Source organism: Athene cunicularia, assembly GCF_003259725.1.
Source record: "Athene cunicularia isolate RWA chromosome 2 unlocalized genomic scaffold, athCun1 chr2_part1, whole genome shotgun sequence".
Classification (NCBI taxonomy): Eukaryota; Metazoa; Chordata; class Aves; order Strigiformes; family Strigidae; genus Athene; species Athene cunicularia.
Genome location: NW_020799095.1, coordinates 133,250,936 through 133,273,852, shown reverse-complemented (window position 1 = coordinate 133,273,852; position 22,917 = coordinate 133,250,936). Strand labels below are relative to the sequence as shown.

Genomic DNA, 22,917 nt, shown 5'->3' with positions numbered 1-22,917 from the left:
TTGCATCACTAATCTACTGAAGGCCATGTTGTGGAAATGCGTATGTGGGAAATCACCTATTTTTGTATACAAATACTGTAATGAAGTGTAAGAATACTCAGGAAACACTTTTGGGATGCACCCAGCTTAAAGTAGGGTTGGGGAAATGAAGAAAAATCAGTCTTAAAAAAATTCTGTCCTGCACTGTGACATAGACGTCTAAACTCTTGACATATTTCATACTTCATTCAAAAAGAAATTCTTCCCATTATTTCAGGGATGATTTAGAAATGGCTCTGCTCCTCCCTCTGTTACAACTTAAATAATAAGTAAAATGAAATCTACATCTTCATTATTCATATTGTACCCCGAAGTATGCATTGTTCAATGAAAGCATGAAAATACCTCACTTATTGGTATTCAGAATACCACTCAAATATCCTTACGCACATCTTATGGGGGAAGAATTTAATCAATATAAATCCACTTCGATGAGTTTTTTATTTTATTTCAATTTACAGTGCTTTCATATATGATACTAAAAGAATAAGCAATGGCATTTAATTGAATCGAAAGGCAATATGATAGTGAATTCACTCATGCTTTTACTGTTAGCAATGGTGCGATGATTTATTCATTTGTCATTCCACTTTTGTGTTTGAACAAACGTAAATTACAGTTACACATCTTCTTAACTACCAGTTGGCACATACGTGATACTGGTAATGACATATACATATATAATTACAACAGCTCATGACAGTATATATGTTTTATTCCAAATCAGAAACTTTCAGACTTTGTCAATTGAAAACTATCACTCCTGTCATGTGTATGTTCATCGCTTTCAGAAAAGTGTCATAAATTTAGTTATTGATGTGTCAAATGTGAGAAACTGTAATTAAGTTGAGAACTTAAAGGAAATCCAAGTTACACCACAAAAAGTTAGAGGTTAAGATCAGACAAACTCAGTGATGAGCAGCATTACTGAAATTGAAATGATTGGTAAACACAGTCCAGGTCTTAGCACATCACTAATATTAGCAGTTCATCTAAATAACAAACTGCCATTTAAACAGAATCCCATTTCATGATAAAATAAGGGAATTTCCAAATTTATTTTTATTCTACACTGGACTGATTTAACAGATCTATCAAAATATCACTTGGAGCCATTCTCTCTAGAGTAGCCTAGTGATCATGGCACTTGCCTTGCACTGGAAGCTATTCATGAGGCCCTTTGATGCCAACTTCAGGCACAGCACTAATGTCACTCACATTTTGCAGTCCAGTGATCAAAACAATGGGTCATTCACTATTCACTTTTTATTTTAATTTATTCTGTTAGACTTTTTTATTTATGAGAGAATAAAAATTAATGTTCTTGAAGAGAAAGGGGCACTGCAGCCCTCATACATCCCATGCAATACCCTCAGGGCTTTGATTTGATTTCTTTGACCAAATCCTGAAGTGTCTTATTATGAGTTACCATGTTTTTCAGCAAAAAAACGTTATGGTTTTTTGCATTTTCTGACTGTTCATCTACCAGTAACCATAAACTGCTGGCACTGGTGCCAGGTTCAGTACAGAGAAATTTATGTTGGCAGCACATGAGATGATCTTTCTAAAACAAATTTGGCACCAGGCACTAAAAGAGTTCACCATCACTGATCTAGATTACATCCTTCTTTATCAGCAGATGAGTTGCAAAATTCCCATCTAAATAAATATCCCCAATTTATCTGTATTTTCTTCTACTAGAGTAATGCATATAGGAAGAATTCTCTGAAATCATCTGCAAACTCACTGCGTTTTTCATTCACTATCTTTAAAAAACTCTCGTCTGCTGCTTTAGTGTGATATAACTGCTGTTTAATATACTAATCTTAATTATCTCCATTTTAGCTTTTGCCTCCCACACTTGCTTGTTGCCATTGTATTTACATCTGGTCTAAAACCAGGACCTAAGCTAGCTGAGGCCAGCAGCTCTCTTTTTAATATCAAGTTCAGACAGAGTCTAGCATAAAAGAGCACTAGTTCCTGACTAGAACCTCAACATGCTGCAGCACTACAGATGTTAAATATCATAATAATGATTGTATCTTCCTTACACAGTGATTATTAGCAAAGCTGTGCAGCTTTCAAAGAGCCCTTGTTTTTACTTTTCACCACCAGCTGAAGCAAAGAACACATTTCCATTACAAGATGAAGCTGTACAATCTCATCCAACAAATGATCTCACTCTGACCCTCACACTAACTTTGCTATTAAGCAAAAACAGGCACATTTTCAAATATTGATTCCAACTAATGTCTGATCCTAACAGGCATGATCTTATCAGGGCCCCACTATAATAGAAGGAGTGTCAGAGTTAAACAGAATAGGTTTAGATAAGATCACAATCTTCCTCACCATGATGTGATGCTATCACTGACTGAGTATAGTATTTGAAGTAATTATCATTAACAGATATTGGCAACAGGAAGAGTGGTCACTGCTAAGATCTAAACAAATTTGTGCATGATAAAATAAAAGAAGTTTTATCGGAATGGTGGCTAAGGATATGTTATGTGTCCTAAGAGACTTTGCTGCCTTTATTTTTCTTCTTTGAAATGATGAATATTCAATTAAAAGAGAAATATTGAGTAGCAACATTGCTACTTTAGCTTGTTCTGTACCTTCTGTTTTGTGGTAATCTGCCACTTTAGCCTTCCTGCTGCTTTCCTGATGTCTATCTTGACCAGACATCCCACACCGTGTTGTGTGGACAGAGCCTGATCCCAGGGTTTTCCTGAAGAGCCATGGCCACAGCTGATTTCATGGCGCCCTTCACTGTTAGCAAAGACTGGAGTAGCAAGGGGCTGTATTACAAGAGGTGTGGGAAGCAAAGGGTCAGCTTTCTAGACTTTGAACCCTATGGCTGTTTTCTCATTTGAATTATTCTTTTCAGGAATGTGGGGCAGGGATAGCTCCATGGTGGGCTAGCTGAGAGGACTGCTCTCTAAGGTAGGTGTGGGCTGTGGCAAAAGCCACAAGAGAGGTACAAGGTTGACAGACATCTAACTTAGTTTGATTTTTGCCTGACCATTTGTTCTGATCATGGTAGACTTTCTGCATTTTCAGAAAGAAGAAGGTACTGTAAAAGGGAACACCTGCTTTGATGTGGCAAATTCTCTGTGAAATTCTTGAGTCTTTCTTCCCTGAAGCTGTTAGCATGTAAGGCCAAAAAAGTACAGAATGAAAATAATAATTTATAGCCCTGAAAAAAATGTTATCAACCTAGGAAAACTGAAAACACTGGTATAAAAAAAACAAAACAAAACAAAACAAAAACAATTAATAGTTATGTGTGTGCTTTTTGTAATGAAATAGCACAAGTATGGCTAAACTTTCATATACTGAAGCCACACAAAAATAACACAAGAGAAGAGGGTGCAAATCTAAAACCTCTTTAGCTATTCACAATTAGTAGAAATAAGCAAGTGTGCAACACGTAGAATTAAAAGGGCACAATCAGATTTCTAAGGAGCAATGTTCTCTATGCCTATTGTGATAACAATATTGAACTCTAATATGCTATTTTTCATACTTACAGTACTTAGACATTAGCTAATTAAGTCAATTTAAAAAAATATTTCTAAATTAATAGGGTACTTGACAAGATTACCCAAATATTGGTTTTATACACAAAAATCCACATGCAGCTTTTCTACTTATCTTCATCTATTTGTCTTCTCAAATGTGTGATTAACTCCAGAGCACTGAAATCTTTTTGATAATCACTGAAGATGAATGTATCAGGACAATCAGCAGCATATGGAACACAGAACGTTGCCAGATGTTAACACACTAAAATAAAGCAGAACCATCCATGTACTCTGTATCTTGTCTGAAAATAATATACTCATTGACCTTAACCCTATCAAACCAGTCCCATCTTCAAGGTCAAATAAAATAACAAATATTTATCTTCTCTGGAGAGGTTTATAGGCTGTACTTGCAACGTTCAGTGTCATGAAATGCTAAGCATACCTCTGCCCTACTGCTTTTAAGAAAAGCTTGGGGTGCTCAGCACCTCCACTGGTGTTCAGAGCTAGGCAAAATCAAGTCCTAAGCGCATTATTAATCACTGTTTAAAATTAGTGATCATTAATCATAGCTTTATATTTTTTCAAAGACTATACATGGAAACAGAAAAACACCTAGTTAGGGTAAAAAATACAGGCATATAAACCCTGATCTCTAACACATGCTTAATTTGGAAGAGATTTGCGTATGTAATATGTTGTCTTGAATAAGTAACTTCTACAATCCTTGTTATCCCAATAAATTTTAAAGTGATAATATCAATGCAATATACTGCTGCAGCTCTCGTGATGTTGATGAATACCATGCTGCAGTGAGCCACGGCAGTGAATGCCACCCTGTGAACCTCTTCCCCACGCCTTGCAATTATCCCAAAGCAGACTTTGCAAGTGCTCCTGTCCAACACCACAGCCAGAGAAACACAGAAAACAATGAGAACACCATGATCATAATTCTGAAGAGTTCAGGAGACCTCACAGTTATGGTAGTTATAGTGAATAAAGAATTAGATGGTCAAATATCTTTGGTATGACTGACAAGGAAATGCTTATTAAAGGACAGAAAGGCCATTTAGTCCCATGTATGCCAGCAGTCAGAGCAAGCTAGTAGGTGCCACTACAAAGTCACTTAAACTCTGCAACAAGTGCTAACAATTGGCTTGGAAGAGGGAATGTGAGGAATGTTAAGGAGGCACAACCACACCAAGTGTCTCACATTTGAGAGAGGTCAAATTTCAAAACATGGATATTATTTTTATTTTTCACTGTTGAATGTGGTGGTGGAAGGGGAAGCATCTTCAAAAGTTATCAGTGCATGTACAGTCATTTACTACACAGAGGTACCTGCTATTGTTTCTGTATGCATTACAGAGATTTTTTAGCACTGAAACAGTACCACAAAATGAGCTCCATGGATGCCGCTAATGCCAAGAGCCTCCTCACAAATGTTTCCACATCCAAACCATGGTGTGTTCTCTGTTTTTCAGCCTGACTAATCGGGGCTCTGGTACCTGATAGTGTATGACTGACTACAGAAATCAAGATTCAGCTTACTCCCTGAGGCATGCTGTACCACCAGATCAAAGTGCATACATTTGGCATCCTGAAAATTCAATAGCACTGTTCTCACTTCACAAATCTGTGACACAGAAACCTGGGACAATCATCCGTAGAAATCAGATGGTATTTCTTAAAAAAGAGGTATACAGAATACATAAAAACAACGTCTGAAGTAAAGCTGAAAATACTGCTTTGAAAAACCTACACTTACTTAATATTTGGTTATACACAGAGTGTTAATTCTAACTTTAGCTAGCAAGAAACTGAAAGGGGAAGGGAGAATATTCAGAAGGAAAAAAATAAAAAAAACAAATCAACCGCAGGCAATTGGGAAGGGAAATGCCAAAGAAATATAGCAGCTTACTTCCTTAACTCCCAGCAAGCCCTTGTTATATTTCAGTTCGATTTTGAAAACGATATCCTATACTGGTGTGACCAACTGTCTAGCTTCCTGTAATGTCCCATCTGCCATTTTCTACAAAAACCAGTGTCTCATTCTGGCCTTTTAAAGCAAACTTGAAAGACTTTAGCTACCTGCAGGTGTCTCTGGGCAGCCAAACAAGAGAAGTTGGCTGCAGACATTTCTCAGCATTAGGGTGCCAAAAGCCACAGGGTCATCTGCTCCATTTCCTTCCCCCACACCATGGCTCAGCTACGTTTATACCACTCCTGTTGTCTTGGTCCAGCCTGTTCTTAAACACAACAGCCACAGATTTACTACAACCTGATGAATCTCTTCTTGCCTTTCACTCTCATTGCCATTAGGAAGCTCTTTCTCGTATCTAACCTAAATCTCCCTTGCTGACACCTACACCTACGAGTCTGGCAGGTTCACCTAACGTAACCCATCATACCCCTCCATGGACCACGACCCAGGCAGATCCAAGAAGTGAGGGGAACCCTCCACTACAGAGGTGTACAGGAATAAGATGGTATTTTACCTTGGATGAGGGGAGGTGGATTGACCAGATTGAGAATTGAAACATGACTAAGGTAAAATAAGTGGATCCCAAAAGAGAATAATACAATCTGGAATTTAACAAATATGAATAACAAGATCCAGTATTTAATGTAATAAATGCAACTGCATACAAGGGTAAGAAACACCATAAAAGCAAAGAGATAAGACTAAGACATACTATGAAGTTCACAGCAGAATTAAAAATTAACAATAGCAGAACCAGGCCTGCTTCAACACAAGCAGAAAAGAAGAAACTAAGATACTTTGGACCTACTATTGTTTTCTGCTTTATTGCTCTCTTCCCTTTATGCTAATTTGTCCCAGTTTTCCTCCAAAAGTGAGGACAACAGCTTGCAGGAGGGGGAGAGAGGGAAAAATCCTTCCTCACCTCCCCAGCACTGAGGCACACCTCCCTCAGCTCCCCTAAACTTGTTTTAATGTCCTCACACATGGCAGGAGTTCCAGTTTCATCTTTTAAAAAAAAAGTGGTCACTCATCCTCCAGATCAGAGACTGTCATGTGGAAAAGAAAGCTTCAAATAAAATAAAATTTTTGGAAATGTGAGATGTTTATAAATAAATACATACTAATAATTACTAACATATATGAAGCTTTTATTTTAAAATTATCTTCTATGCTTTTTAGATATCAAATCAAATATCAAATAACCAAGATAGAAAATACTAATCCGTGACAGGGAGAATTTGAAATTATAAGACATTTTCTCAGAGTGAGAACAATCTACATAAAATGACATCTCAGATGCTATGTAGTTTATTCTAACTACAATAAGTACACTTAGACTGTTATCCTTCCCTTAAAGAACAGAAAAGACAATATTTTGTCTATGCAAAACTCAAGTATTTCCTAAATATGTTAAAAGAGCTCAAATAAAAAAAAAATGTAACTATATTTAATGTTTCACAATTTGTAAAACATTTTGTAAACACACTGAAATATTTTCTCCTTCTCTCTCGTTTGTGCAATACAGGATAAAAATGCATTACTGAAAAGAAAGGGGGTAAAAATGAATCGTTATTTAAGATGGGACACAAATATGAAACAATACCAAATATGATGGGGCTATGCATATAATTGATCATATATGGAATATCAGGACATGCACAAAACTCTGTAAATAAATAACATTATGAGGTAGAGTACTAGCTGTGCATCCCTTGCTGCAGCCTCTCCCCTACTGCCAGTGGTCTGGGGCTGGCAGGGAAGGCAAGGATGGCAAGTGGTGGTGCCTCCTGCGCTCCTTGCAGCACAGCCTCAGTGGCTGGAGCTGATCATCTCTTCAGCTCCCCTGGAGCCTGAGGACCCTCCACAGGATTAGATTGATGAACTTGTTCTCTAGCCTTGATAAATGGACATTTACAAACCTCACTCAGCCTTAAGATTTTTGGGCCAAGCTCTGTATTGTCCTTATTTTAGTGGTGTAAACTAGATCTGCTGCATGTGGAAAATGACACATTTTGCTACTGAGTATGTGATACTACAACATCATTAGAAAAGGAGCTATAGCTGAACAGAGAAGAAAGTTCAGCAAAATGTTAGGAATTCGAATAAAATGATTTTTAAGCCCTAATAACCATTAGCACTTTCTTCAGACTAGAATATGCTATTTTTATATACTCACAAACACTTATATTGTGTATGTATATTTGTACAAATATATGTACTTACTATACTTACATTTTAAAATATATTTATGTATTCACACATACTGTACTAACTATACTTACTATAAATACTGAGATGGATTTCCTATTCAAAACATTCAAACCCACACTTTTACAGAATGCAGTTAATTTGGCTGATAATGAAACAGCTGGAAATACTTTATATCTCCATCATTCTTGAAAATTTACAGGTTATTTCTCTCAAGTATATTCAGACAGAAAGGGAATTGATGTTTGGAATTTCGATCATTCCATCACAGTGTACAGAAGTGAGCGGCAAGCAGCCACTGTCTTCACTGAAACCACAGGTCCATTCTTTTGTTTGAAGTAATTTTTAAATTTAAATGAAGATAGATAATAATTTCAAATCTTGTTGTTACTACGATATAGTATTCTGGTCTGCACTTTTATTAGCACAAATTTTGAGATCACCAAAATATGAATTTTGTTTTCACACCCAATTTCTCTCTGCTTTCTTCAAAGCAACTGCCCACTATTGCCTCCACTGACGCTTTTATAATCATATGTCATTTGTATGTCCAGACAGTACATCTGGTCAATGTACTGACTGCAACACCAGTGCTACCACAGTTCCACAGGCAACAGCATCACACTGCTTTTCTCCACTACCAATGTACACTAAGGCTCACTATGCTTGGGCAGGCACAGCTGTATGTGTAACTGTCCCAGAGAAACCTAGGAGCATCCAGGACATTCTATTTTCTAGTGGTCAAAGAGAGAACACAAGGCTCCAGGTCCTTCAGTTCAGTACCCATTGTAACTACCAAATTCTTGCCTTAACAATGCAAACCTCTTCACAGAAACAAACACCTTCATAGCTTTATGTTCACTGTAATGATGGAGGTAGAATTTCCCATGCTTGTTCTCTGAATGTGAAACTACTGAGAAAAATATGTCAACATTTTAGAAACTGAATTTTATTTCAGAGTAAAAAAAAAATGGTGTTTAACATATAGTGAGAAGAAAGCTATTTAAAAAACTGCTGAATATTTAAATCTGACATTTTATATCTGCTTAGTCTATAATAATACATATGTTTCATAAATAGGAAGAAATATCATTATAAAAAGCATGAATTTAAAACATTTCCTCAGAGGACAACATTAATGTGAAATTCCTCATATTAAACATGGTTGTTGAACTTATGTCTGATAGATATTTCAGTGTAGTGAACTACACGAATGACCTTAAATGAAGGTAAAACAATAATTTTTCTCAGCCAAAGTATTTAAATAATGCTACATCCCATTCTAAAAGTTGATTCTTAAAGTCTGTGGTACAGAGGAGATTAGATTAGATGACCACAGTCTAGTAGCACAAGAGTATGTTGCTACCACTCAGTTTATTTCAGTGGTTCTCTCTAAACAGCTTAACAGTGCAGTATGTTCTCCAGAACACATTGTCTTCTCTGCTTTTCCCCACAACCGAAAATGGAAGAGCCTGGCACTTGCAGATGGTGTCTCCCTCTGCTTCTGCTGCCCGGGAGGCCCTAAATCAAATTTTCTTGCCTTTTTTCTGTCCCAGACTCCTGACCCTGCCTCATCTCTTCTTCCAGGCCCTCCCCTCACTCTGTTCTCAGCAGCTCCCTTACAATGTGCCCCAGGACACATTCCCACTTTGAGAAGGGGCCCCCTACTGAAATGAATGAATGTTGCTAAAACAGGACAGATAGTTTATTGAGTTTTCTCCCAGGGAACTAAGTTAGTTTAATGAGAATGATTGGTAATGTCTACTACTTAATTACAATAGTATTAGGTTAAAGTCTGTTTAATAGCAAGCACAAAGTAACTGTATTATTTAAGAAACCTTCCAAAGTGACCAGTGGTAGATTTAAACAAGTGTTAAAGTTCTGCTGCTTTGATAAACAGGTGTCCAAATGAACCATGGGTATGTGTGGTCTTAAAAAAGGGCTATGGCCAAGGAAAAGAGGTTAAAAAACAAAACCAATTTTATATGAAAATCCCCTATTGACATAATATTACCTTCTGGAAATCATTGATTCAGAAGTAAATAAAAAAGAACAACATAATTTCAATCCTGTCTTCCTGTGAACATTTGCATTTTGTTTTGGTTTGGTTTTTAACAAGTCATAATTGTATGTACCTTAAACATTTAATATCTTAAAATTAAGTCTATGGCAATGGCACACAGCACTAATATCAGTGTACTAACAGCATTCACGCAGAGGTGCACAATCAATGTGTTCTTTCTTTTCATGGACCATGTTGCTTCACCACCTATTCGCATTCTGGAAACTACTTCCGCAAGCTGGAAAAAATGTTTCCGGCTTTTTTCAAAACAGGGTGTTTATTCAGATCATTACCACATCTTGCTATCAGATTAGTAACATGTTTTCAATTAACACTGTTGCATAAATGTAAATAAATGAAGAGAAAAAAACTAAATTTTTTTGAAAGAATCATCTAAACTACAATTCTGTACAAATTTTTAAAAAAAACATTTATTCTGACATTGCATTCCCCTCAACTACATGTTTATATAAATGGGAGAACACTTTATAAAAGGTGAGGCAATGTGAGGTGATGTGTTCTCAAAGACCATTGTGGATGGCCACGTGGATGTCCACATCATCTCAGTATATCTCCATGGGTTTTTTTTAATGTTCCAGTTTTGTATGAAGAGCCTGGGAGTAACAGCAGTAAAAATGAGAAAGAAATGCTTTCGTAGTCACTGAGGTACTTAAAAGTATAAACCCAGTATAACAAAGAAGGTTTGTTACTCACTACACTACCTTTGGTAATGAAATGTAAAAATGGCTCTGGGCTAATAAGAGCCAAATTCCCCATTTTCAGGTAAATATGTAAAGAAGAAAACTGCTTTATCCCTTTCCATGTTGTTCAACCAGAGACTACAGCCTGACTATAGACTACTAGCTGTCTTGGTGGCCGTGAAACACCTTCAACCAAAGTGCCCAGAAAACCCTCATGCTGCAACTCTGAAGATTAAAAGTTGCTGGCTACTACAGACATGAGGGTTTTGACCCAAACTGACCAGCCAAAAATTAGCGAGTAAGTCAACTTCATTTTGAACCTCGACTCCTCAGTTCCTCACATACTACCCAGTCAAACCTCTTCATGAGGATATCTTCCAGAAGTGTCGCTTTGGTGATGAACCTCCCAGATCCCCTTAAAGGGTCTCTGCTGTCTCCCACTGCTCTCCTGGCCCAACCCTGAATGCTTTCCTCCCTTCACAGCCACGCTGAATCCTCTTTTCCTTATCAGGCCAATACAGACCTGCCCCGCGCACTCCTCCCTGCAACAAGACAACAAGAATGGGGGGCAGGATCCAGCTGCTCAATTGTTTTGCTTTGCAAAACCCTGCCACGGGCACAGATTAACACCAAAACCGAGATGGTGGCAGCCAAAAATAAAGGTCTTTCAAAATGCTTCCACACGACTATCAGAGAGATGGCGCGAGCCACAGCTCAACGACCATCATGGGCTATGTGGTTCTGTGCTGCTTTTGTTTCCAAAGGCATCATTCCCACCAATTAGAGTCCTCAAACAGGGAAAATATTTACAGCTAGGAAAAAGCATGAAAACAGCTTTTTCTTAAACAGGCTGCTAGTGCCTCGAATCTAGAGCTGCTGAGGCACAGAAGCTACTCTTTTGGTGTTTATATGACCAGCCTAGAGGGGTCATCTGCTATTCTCACCTGCCTGTTCACACTGGACTTGACATCTGTGCAAATCCACTTTCCTGTTAAAGACAGGAATCACAGGCTAGGAGTTTCACACTTAGAAATATATTCCTGTCTGTTTGTAGGTACTAACAAACTACTGAATCTTCTGTGATGTAGCAAGGTGCATATTTGGATCCTTCCTGGTAAAACTAGTGATTAAATAGTGTTGCCTTCCTTGTAGAGCTGAGTTTTCACCAACTGTGGATAGAAAGCAATATTGTACAAAACTCTTCATGTTTCTGTTTGTCAAAACAGCAAGATTATCTGAAATATCAAACAGAATCTAGAAATATGCAGGTGATGTCTTTTTACTTTAAAACATGAAAACAAGCTCTTATTTTAGAAGTACACTTTCTGGGCTTGAAAAGATGCTTCTGCGCATTTCATTTTCTTGGGACTATCAACTGTTACGGAATAGTTGATGGGAAATAGAAGTGGAAGGAAATGGAATAACCTCTATGGCCAATTGTGCAGACAGATACAAATTATGCATGCAGCTAGAGCAGGAGAATTTTGCCAGTCTGGCAAAAGTATAGGAAGAGATCATTAAAAGTATCTAAATAGATCTATCACTCTAAATATTGTTGAAGTATCTAAATAGATATCTATAAATATTTAGTAATGATATAAGGAATTCTTAAGTTCAGATTGAAATGGGAATTAAATGTTTGGTCAAGGTTTAAGATCCGAGACTCACACTTTGTTGTTAAATACAACTTTCTTAAGATTTCTGGTGGCTGCATGCAGCTTGTTTCATCAACAACATCAGTAATGCAACTGGGTACATTATTTCATAAGGGGTTTTGATCACTCTGTAATTCATGAGTATTGGCTAACTCATGGATGACAAAAATTTAGAACTTTCTTAGTCACCGAGTTATTATTTCAAGTCTACCATTAGAGTCTGAGTATTCTGCAGTCCTGATACAGACCTTGCTCTACCGTATCTTCCAACAGTGCTGCAGCACCGCTGCTGAAGTCAACAGCTGCTATTCCCATTGCAATTGTGAAGAGCACTTAAATAATTTTTGTTCAAGGTATCCAGCCTTCCACTACTCTGAGATGTATATTGTTAATATACTTCAAGACAGAAACTTGAAAGATCTAAAAAGTATTTGACATTTGGCACGGTGACTCAATTAATTATCGTGTTGAATTAATTAGCTTGCTCCATCTCCTGAGCCAACAGCAGTGAGACTGTATTCAGCAACACAACACTGCTCCAAGTAACTACTTCAACAGGATACTACATGCACAGGCTGGATAGTGTGCAGAGTACAAGGGTACTAAGTAAGCTATAACTGCTATAGCTAGGTAATGAACCCTGTGAGCCAGTTTCACATTGCTAACACTAAACAGTAAAGCCGGGTTAATATACTTGGAGTCAGTCACAAACAGATTTTCCAATAAAGACATCAACTGCAAAAATCATGATATTTACTCACCTGAGGTTCTCTGAATTTTTCTTTCCTTTTCTCTCTACACCAAAAATTCACATTAAAGTTCTTTTGCAAAAATGTTTATAACAGTGCAGTGTTTGAAGTTCTCATTCAGAAATGCACTAAACCTGCTGTCAGCTACTGATGTGCAAGTTTGATTGAATTCTAGAAAGGTGAGCCTTTACCCAAATGAGCTTTCCAAAACAGATATAAATAACTTACGTAAACAAACACAGCCCCCCTTACGAGCCACAGAGAGCATGTACGCTAGTGAGAAAAGTAATCAAATGTGTCAAGCAAACAGAAAAATCATAAATAAACCAGAATCGTTTAAAGAAACAAAAAGATAAAAGAAAAATATGTAGAAGCTGGCACTGGGTTTGTGTTGCTTAAACAGTAAATTAAAGTTCTGTCAAAAGGTTTACTTTTCTTCACACAGCATTTTAAAGTAACAAATGTAGGATTACAGGAAACATCTGATATTCGGGAAAAAGAAACAATACTTAGAATGACAGAATAATTCAGGTTAGAGGGGATCTCTGGAGGTCACCCAGTCCAAAATCCTGCTCAAAGCACAGCAAACTTCAAAGTCAGATCCAACTTCGAATTTAACTCACATTAGTCAAGATCATATCCAGTTCAGTTTTGACTATCTCAAAGGATGGAGCTGCTCAGGGGACAAAAGAATATTGCTGAGGAATACAATTCTGTTCAGATTTCCAGATGTATTTATATTAGTAGGCAAAACAAAAGTAAAATCTTTCAAGTGTTAGCAAAAATGGACTTCATGGGTTTTAATTTGACAAGAAACAAATTAGTATCTTTCCAGTTTAATGAGCAGTGTCAGGAAGATTTTAATCCCACATCTCTCTGAACTAGGTTGAGAAAGTTGCTCTATTCCATTACACTCACCAAACTAAAAAGTCAGTGCTGCTCACTGCTTAATTACAAGTTAATTAAAACTGAAATATTATAACTAAGGGGTTTTGTTACAGCAAAAGTGGTATTTGCCCAAATTTAGAAAGTAGTAACAGACCTTAATATATGCCTGTGCTACCAAAGCAGAAGCAAGCTCCCACTAGAAGGATTGTTGTTGCTCTACATCTCCTTCAGAAAACAAAAATGAAATAATATGATCAAGAGCTGACATGTTGCAAATTCATCGTAAGAATATCTGCTAATGGTAACTTTTGCAGTGAAGGGTCATTTAACATCATCTCCCATACTGAAACATTATTTTCAAGTCTTATATACCTGAGGAAGTGGTACAAGTGGACAGGGCAATAGGGACAACACAAAGATAAAATTTTTCCTAAGGTATTATGTGGACTGACTTTGAGCTACACTCAGACTAAGGTTTCTGTTGCATGAAAGTTGATGAAAGCAGTAATAGTGACATCGTAGAAAATTATGTGAATTATAGGTGGCTGTCGCAAATGACATTTTATGAAAAACGTTTTGAGAATGCTGATAGACCGAGAATAAAATAGATGAAGAAATAAAATTGGAATGGATGGATAAAATTGAGAGGTATTCAAATCATCCAGTTTCCCTTTTCTAACAATAAGATGCTCTGAGTGTCCAGTGCTTTTGAAAAGCCATCCTTTATTCAGGTGCCTGAATGGGAAATCTGATCTGGGTTGGGAATACTGAACTCTAGAAAACTAATGCAACATTTCCACACCACTTTCTGTAACATTTTGTAAGCAACTTTTGATTAATAAATGATGCTGAAGAGCCTATAAAATATCAAGATCTTAAACAGCAACTATGTAATCATTACAGAATAATGCGTCACTACAGTTTTAATATACATATTTGCAGAAAGTAACATGCATACTATTTAGCAAGCCCTTAGAAAGAGAATTCCAACATATAGGCATAGGTTCTTCAGGGAGGAGTTAAAGACTATCAATTTCCCTCCTTTTTTTCCCATGTCCACATAACCCCTCTCTCACACTGTCCCAGATGGTACTTCAGTAACTCAAGTGTTCCTCTCTTCAGATCCTCCAAGGGCAGGATCAGCTTCTCCATTTACAGCACAGATGTATCTACCCTAAATGTATGTAGTAATACACTTCTGTGAAACAGTTCCACAGGTATTTATGCTAATATATTCATGCAAAGTCTGTAATAGCAAACAGTGATCCAACTGAAGATAATAGTTCTTCAGAAGTATCCCACAGGGCAATGCATGATCCAAGATTGTCTAAACCCTTCTTCTGGAGATATTGGTTGCTGTTTTTCAATACAGGGTCACCTTTCCAGATATTCTCAGAAAAGTAATCTGAACTATATACAAATAACATCGAAGCTCAGAATTTAAACTAATACAAACAAAAATTAAATGAAGAATTAGGAATTACATGATTTTCAGCGCACTGAACTGAGACCAGCAAAGCATTACTTTTAAATAATATGGTCACCATACTTTCTGCAATCGAATAAAAACCAAGGCTAATTGAGAATATATTATACGACAGGTGCCTTTGATATCTTTCAAAATAATTTTAATCTGATAGAAGACCTTGCTATGCTCATTAACACTGAGGCAAATTTAATGAATTTATCCTAAATTAATGTAGCTATTTATTTTCTATACCATCCATTAATACAAATTAAGTATTCAGCAATTAATGCTATGAAAAAATTAAAAAGCCAATACAAAATCAGATATTATTACTGAAACGCAACAGCTTGGTTCGGCAAACAAGGAAGTGACATTTCCCTTCTTTAAAATAACAAGTTACATACTATTAACCTGTGTTCCAAATAACTTTACATGGACGGTTGCCATAGATGAACTAATTGGAAAAGAGCCAAATCCCACTGTCCGTGAAAGCTAACAATGCCTGTTTTCAAATGCTCTGGCTGAGTAGTAATTCAGGCTATTCCCTAAAGAATGATGCACAGTATAACGAAGCAAAGTGTCTCAGAGCATCTACATACCAAGGTGTTATTATTCAGATCCATCTTCCCAGCAAAAGGCCCCCATGTTGTTCCAACCGGAAGCTGCTGCCGGCTCTGAATTTTGCGCTCCCCGTCTTTCTGGACCACCTCCAACTCTCCTGCAAACAAAGAAAACAAGCAGTGTTGAGAGTACTTTCACTTGTGCCTTGACAACAACCACCTCTGCCTTTGTGTTGGCTTTATACGCACAATGTTCTGAGGACCCATATAATGAGAATTAATTATGCTTGTCTGAAAAACAACTGATCTTGTCATCCCGCAAAAGAAAAACAAACCTTTTCCTCTTATAGTTTTATTCCAATTTGGTTTAGAAAGTTACGTTCCTTTCTTGCATCTTTTCACATGCATTAGAGTTTGAAGGCATTTTTATTCAGAATAGTGGTTTCATAAAAGTTCTTAAAAAATGCTGAGGAGAGGGGAGATGATAGCTGAAAGGAGAGAGTGCGATAGTAGCCACACCTGGTGCATTAACCTCCTTGATGCATTTTGCTGTCACAAGACCACATTCTGAAGCATTCAGCTACTAACAGTATTAGAGACATAACGTATAGCAATATAAATCCACAACTCTAATTTTGAAGAAATTACTAAAAGCATTTACAATTAAAAAAAATAATAAAAAAGGATTTTGAACATTTTGCAGGCAGTAACATTTTAAAATTAGACCAAAAATAATTTAAACTGCTATTTTAGGGTTTTAATACAAAATAGGTAAAAGCAGTGGGATGGCAGTATAGTGATTTTTTTTTTTTTAGTGTGTAGTAATTTGACTTTCTTTTTAAAGAAAATTTTATGTTTGAAAGTAAGGACGCCAAAATTAACTAAAATGAATAAATTAATTAAAAGTGAAATTGTTATTTTAGCTCACTTTCATATTTCTGGGTTTTTCCAGTGAAAAGAGAAAGAATATGAAACAACTGGTCATTACTGTGGAAGGAAAAATAAAATTAAGTCAGCACCTTTCTCCCCAGCATTTTTTCACTCCTTTTCAGGATTAAAAAAATAGTCTGGACAAGCCTTCTTTGAAAGCAGTCTCTTCAGAAAGCCCAGTTTTCTATGAACAAATGTTTCAATTAAAAATGTAGCAACAGTTATGTTTATATACAGAATTTCTAACACTCTTTTCTAAAACAATTCAAATAAATTCTAGCTTCAAAATTTAAGAGGGAGAAAATGGAACAAGGAGGAGGGCCTGATCTGTGCTTTTCTTCTTAGATGTTTAACTGAATTTTTACATGCTGTTGCACTTCCAAGGCTTTGACCTTCCTGAAGGTACGCAGGAAATCTGTTGTCCTCACAAGTGGCAGAGCTCACCTCAACTTCCCTGTAGCCATTTCTCCTGATCTGTTTTCTCTGTCTCCTTAAAGCCCCTTCCTCCCTTTCCATACCAATGAGGTGCAACAATAATTCCTGCCTTTTGCATCAGTATATCCCTTCTCAACAACTCTGCCCCAAATCAGGACAGTGCTTTTCCACAAACAGGGGAAAGTCCAACTGTGCAAGAAGTCAGCTCGTCCCAGATTTAGAACTGGCAGTTGTTATGAAATGAACCTTGGGCCGGAGGAAGTGAGTAACTCCTCCTGGCTTACAGGCAGTCTCCACAGACTTCCCTGAGCTAACCATTCCCATGGATGCCTCGATTTATATTAGAGCCAGGCTGCGAAGTTTTTCCTTGTCCGCAGGGGTTAATCTCAACCGTTTTCCAAAGAGAAGACTTGGCTCCAGCTTCCATTTTCAAGCATAGAAATCTGAATTTCACCTCTGAGTGTTGCAGATTACAAAACTACCCTACGTAAAATTGTGCATCAGATCCTTCCTGCAAACTGGAACAAATCTAGCAAATAGAGCTGCATCAGTTTACAAGAAGTTCTATGTATGTGGGTGAGTCCCCATTGTGACAGTGCTATGACATTTTAAAAGGCAGTATGTGAGCAGGAAAACTTAGGGATTAATTATATCTAATTTGTACACATGGTATATATGGTCCCAAAGAGAAAAAAAAAAAAAAAAAAAAAAAAAAAAATAAAAAAAAGGAATGTTTTCCCTCTCTCAATCATATTGTTACAAATTGTATTAACTTTAAAAAATCTCTTTATATGTTAATTATGGAAGAGAGAAATCTTCTGATATTGCAAGCTAACATGTTGATCACTTAGGCATACTGCAGCATTTTCTCTCTACATAGAGATGAGAACTGTAGCATTTGCTTGCTTTTACACACTAAAACCCAGCCATGTCTATGGACATGTCATATTTAACTGATACCAGAGGAATCATGAGAATCTTTGAAAACCCTTTTAAAAAATAATTCAGCCTCCCTTTCTGCCACTGACATTTTTCATTTCAAAAGGGTTCAGACACAGTCAAACAGTGACTCCTTATCTGTACCTGTGGATTTACAAGCAGGCCTGTCTTTTAATGGATTAAGAACGACAAACTTGGGGCAGATCATCCAGTGATATCCAAAAACCTACCTAAATTTTAAGGTACACATCATTACACTTTATATTTTAAATAAAATTGTTAACATTAATCTTACACCTAGGAAGTAGTTCAGGTTTGAGGCAAATATTTCCAAAACCGTATTTTTTTCCTCCAGTTGATAATTGAATAAGTTAACATAGATTCTTTCTCTCTTTTATTCTCTTTTGTTACAGTCCCAAGTTGTAGTTTGGGCAATATATTTCAATACATATGAATACACTGAAATGTACTACACATGGGGTAACATCATGCTGAATTGTACTTGAAGCTGTTGTATTTTCCCCTCCATTCAGAATACCATGACAGAGTAGTAGACAAAACATTTTGCTGCATAACCTTCCTGTTTCCCTTGATCATAGTTCTCAAAAAAAGACACATTTGTCTCTGGTCACCATGACCAGCAGCCATTTTAATTCTATGGGAGTTCGGAAGGATAATCTGCTTGTATGTTTTGGCAAACACAGACATTTTGGCTATACTTGTTAAAGGTGCAGCACATTACAGTTTGATCCTTGGCAAAGATTATTTTTCACTGAAAATCTTTGTTTAGAGAAAAAAAGTTAACACTAAAGAGCTGTAAGTTAAAAAAACACTGCACAAGCATCTGCTAAGACTATTTTTTTTAACTTATCAGAGCTTGCATCTTTTGTAAAATCCCTGTACACGTTCTTCTGCCTGCCCTAGGCAGGAAGGCCAGGGGCTGGTGCGAGGGTTTATAGAAGAAAGATTACAAATGTCACTATTAAAAATCCTCTTCGGTATTCCCATGACCTGCAACCTGCAACTGTAAGGAGCCTGCAACTTTTCTGCATTCATTTACAACATTTTGCGTCTCTGAAAGGTCCTGGTTGGTGAATGGCATTGAAACTGCAGCAAGAGATGGGTCCACTCTCCCACTGCTGAGAACGGGGCTGTCCCCTACTCACTGCTGGCTTCCTGCAAGGATGCTGGTTTAAGCAGTGTCATACCTGTGGCCCCAAGCCAACTTGTGACCTCCAGAGTTTGCTGGTAAAAAGAAAATCTCACCCTGTGAGTCTTAATTAAGAGTCTGAAAAATGTGTCAGCAACAAGATTTTTCCCCTTCAGCCTCAGAAGTTCAGATGTAAGTTCTCTCTGCAGCTATGGTCACAACTGCTCAGCATCTCCATAGATTACATGAGGAAAAGAAAGAGGAGTGGAGATTTTATTGCTGTATCACCACTTACAATAACAAGTGTAAAGACTCAGCTGGTACTGACTCTTCACAGATACCTGTCCATGGAGATTTCAATGAACATGGTGAAAAGGAAAGAAAGGATAAAAAACTAGTGCAGCTTTCTCTAATCTGTGCTCCAGTCTAAAGAAAGCAGAAAATTCCGTGCCAAACACTGTTAGGAGTTTCTAATGATCAGCAATTGCAACAGTACTGAACACTGAATAAAAAGTTTCTTCACATAACAGCAAATTATAATATATAGAATCCATACACACCCCTGGGATTCATCATTCCTATGGTAAAGTCGAGAAGCAGTTTTACTTTTCTGTTTTCATCCTAAACTTGTCTGCCATCTGACTGAAAGGGACAGCAAGAAGCATAACAAAAGCAGCACTAAGAAATACAAGTAGAGAGGAACTGATGCGCTGCTTTTAGCTTTTATGAGTTAGGTAAAAAAAATTACTTAAGAGACATTCCATTTAGTGATACTTCCTTCCCTTTCCCTTGCTACAGAGCAAGTTGGGGTTTTTTTCAGCTTGTTCTTCATGAACACACTTATTTCCAGCTTGCTGAATAAGTTTATACAAAATATTTGAGACACATAGTATGGGCTAATCAATTTTGGTAAAAGATAATGCTGTTAGTGCTGTGGGCTGTTTCTCTTATCTTGTTGATGTAGCATACTTTTAAAGTCTGTGATTACTCAAAGACTTATGATAGCTGCACTGTAAAAGAAGCCCCTAGTCATGACTCACTAGTACAGCTACAAAACATCCCATGGCTTTTAAGATATTAGGCCACCTTGGTGGATACAAAACCAGAATGAAAGGACTCAGTTTAGGATTCTTTTCTTACATATACATATTGTTTTAGGAATGCCACATAGGGCTTGCATAAAACAGAAGGTAGAGAGGTCAGCTTAGCTTTGTCTACTTTTAGACCAAAATCAGAATCATTTAAAAGAACTCCACAAAACATGTGGTGTACACAGCAACCAAACAACAGGTTTTGGCCTTTAATAGGATTTGACACAGTTAGAATACCACAAGATTTCAACTATAATTAGTATTTCTGAACAAAGTAATACTGACTTTCATTCCATTCTTGAATAAGAAACAAAGGAATGTATATCTAAAGGTAAATGATGAACAGTGTTTTGGGAGAGAAAAAGTGAACTACTTGGTTCAGAATAAGTGTATCCAGACTTATAAATGTTTAACATTTCTAAGCAAGTCACTGGTCGCTTTGGAAGTAGGTTTTTTTGGTTTGGGTTGTTTGGTCGGGGTTTTTTTGGTTTGGGTTGTTTGGTTGGGTTTTTTTTTGGTGGTTTGTTTTTTTTTTTTTTTAATGGGAAATAGCTTTCTAAGTGGAGTCAGTTAAAAAGAATCAGTAAGCTCTTCCTCTGCTATAATTAGAGATTGGTTATTTGACATCGCGGGGCTCTACCAATTTCCATTAGCAAATGTCTCCTTCTTTGCATGTTTCCAGTACACAGCCACCTGGCTCTCTAATGAATATTTTTGCACAGCAGAGAAATCATATATGTTGTAGTTTCAAACAAGGACTGCTCTGAAGTCAGAGCAAGCAAGTTAAAAACACTCTCGGAAGTTCTTAAGCACTGCCCAGCCCAGAGCCCAGGACCCGCCTGACGTCCTGTATGCACAGCAAGAATCTGAAATTAATTTTTGACTGGTGTTTACCTCCATTATTATAAACTAATATGTGTACGTTTGCACACAGCAGTTCACTGAGAGCTGAAAACTCTCCCATTTCCACTTCTGTGATTCTTAATAAGGTAGCTCCAATATTAAATGCTCATACACTTGCTTGGCAGACATAAAATGCATTATTGAGATACCTCCTCTAAATTCCCCTCCTTCAATTTTCAAGTCTCTGAGACATAACACACACTAAACTACAGTTTTGAACATAAACTTGAAATACGACATTCTCTATTCAAGTACTCCAGTCAAACCCTGATAAATCAGGCTGGCCATGCAGTGATCTTATCCTTTCTGACTCTTTAATAAATCGAACCTTGTAAGTTCACGCTGTTGGAAGTTGTCACTAAATGAAATTGTGACCTTATCCGATGTGTGAACTTATCCTGCTGACAACTACATTTATTGTGAGGATAAGCATGGAGGGAAAAAAGAAGACTTTTGATAATTGTGATCTTAGCCATATGCAACTTTAACAGATGGGATCTTTTTGATGTTCCATTAATGATTTGCCTATGATGAGCCTCTACTCAGGAAAAAAAAAAAATGTTCTTCATAGGTAAGTGGTAGGGGACTGGTAAGTGGTATGAAAAGTGCACAGAGGTACTGGCTGACAGCAGTAAATCAGAAGCCATTAGCCTAACAGAAAGAGCTTTGAATTAGCTTGTAATTGCAGTGAAAAAGATAACATAATGGAGGTGGCAAAACAGAAACATTCCATTTCCACAGGACTCATTCAATAGCCCCAAACTCTGAAACGAGTAACTGAGAGTCTGAAGCAGTAATCCAAAATATCGTAAACCATGTCAGTTGATGATGAATGAATGATTGCTGCCTCCCCTTCCAGCACTGGCTGTATGGTTAGAATCATAGAATCACAGAATAGTTTGTGCTGGAAGGAACCTTTAAAGCTCATCTAGTCCAACCCCCTGTAATGACCAGGGATATCTTCAATAGATCAGGTTGCTCAGAGCCCCATCCAACCTGACCTTGAATGTTTCCAGGGATGGGGCATCTACCACATCCCTGGGCAACCTGTTCCAGTGTTTTATCATCTTCACTGTAAAAAAATACTGAAAATTGCCAACCACCTCACACTACCCTGTCTGTCAAGGATTTAATACATCATGCTACCTAATTCTCACATCTCTCCACAATGGATAGCACTGTACCTACTCTGCAGTGCATTGATTTTGAAGTGAGAAGACTTGGAAGGTGTAAGGGTACAATCTGGTTTGCATCACTGCAAGTCTGCTGTGGGATACAAGAACTGTAGTTATCTTACTAGTAAGACACACATACATATGACACAAGTTCACACTGAAGCCCAAACAGTAATAGACTACATTACAAACAACCTTCTAAAGAAATTTTACAATTTGCTTTACAATAAAAATTGCATTGAGGGATCTTGGTAAAACTAGAGGTTATTTAGGTTGTCCAGAAGCAAAGGCAAAATGTAATTTTGCTGCCCCAAAGACAAGAAAATATGGCAAGGTCACTGTTATGATGACAAGGATGGAAGGAGGAACAGACTTGGGACTGAAAGATGAGAAAACAGCTCTGTGGTGTCACCCTGGAGGGAGGGTTGCTATTCTGCTGCCACTGAGGGCATG

The 22,917-nt window shown here is 37.3% G+C and overlaps 1 protein-coding gene across 1 annotated transcript in view; it reads right to left on the bottom strand.

The window, feature by feature from the left end:
* ZFPM2 (zinc finger protein, FOG family member 2) overlaps nucleotides 1-22,917 on the bottom strand; it is a 318,476-nt gene that overhangs the window by 143,220 nt on the left and 152,339 nt on the right. Inside the window, exon 5 of the mRNA XM_026841508.1 lies at nucleotides 15,881-15,999. Coding sequence (XP_026697309.1) covers nucleotides 15,881-15,999 — 119 coding nt within the window. The remainder of the gene's footprint in view (nucleotides 1-15,880; nucleotides 16,000-22,917) is intronic.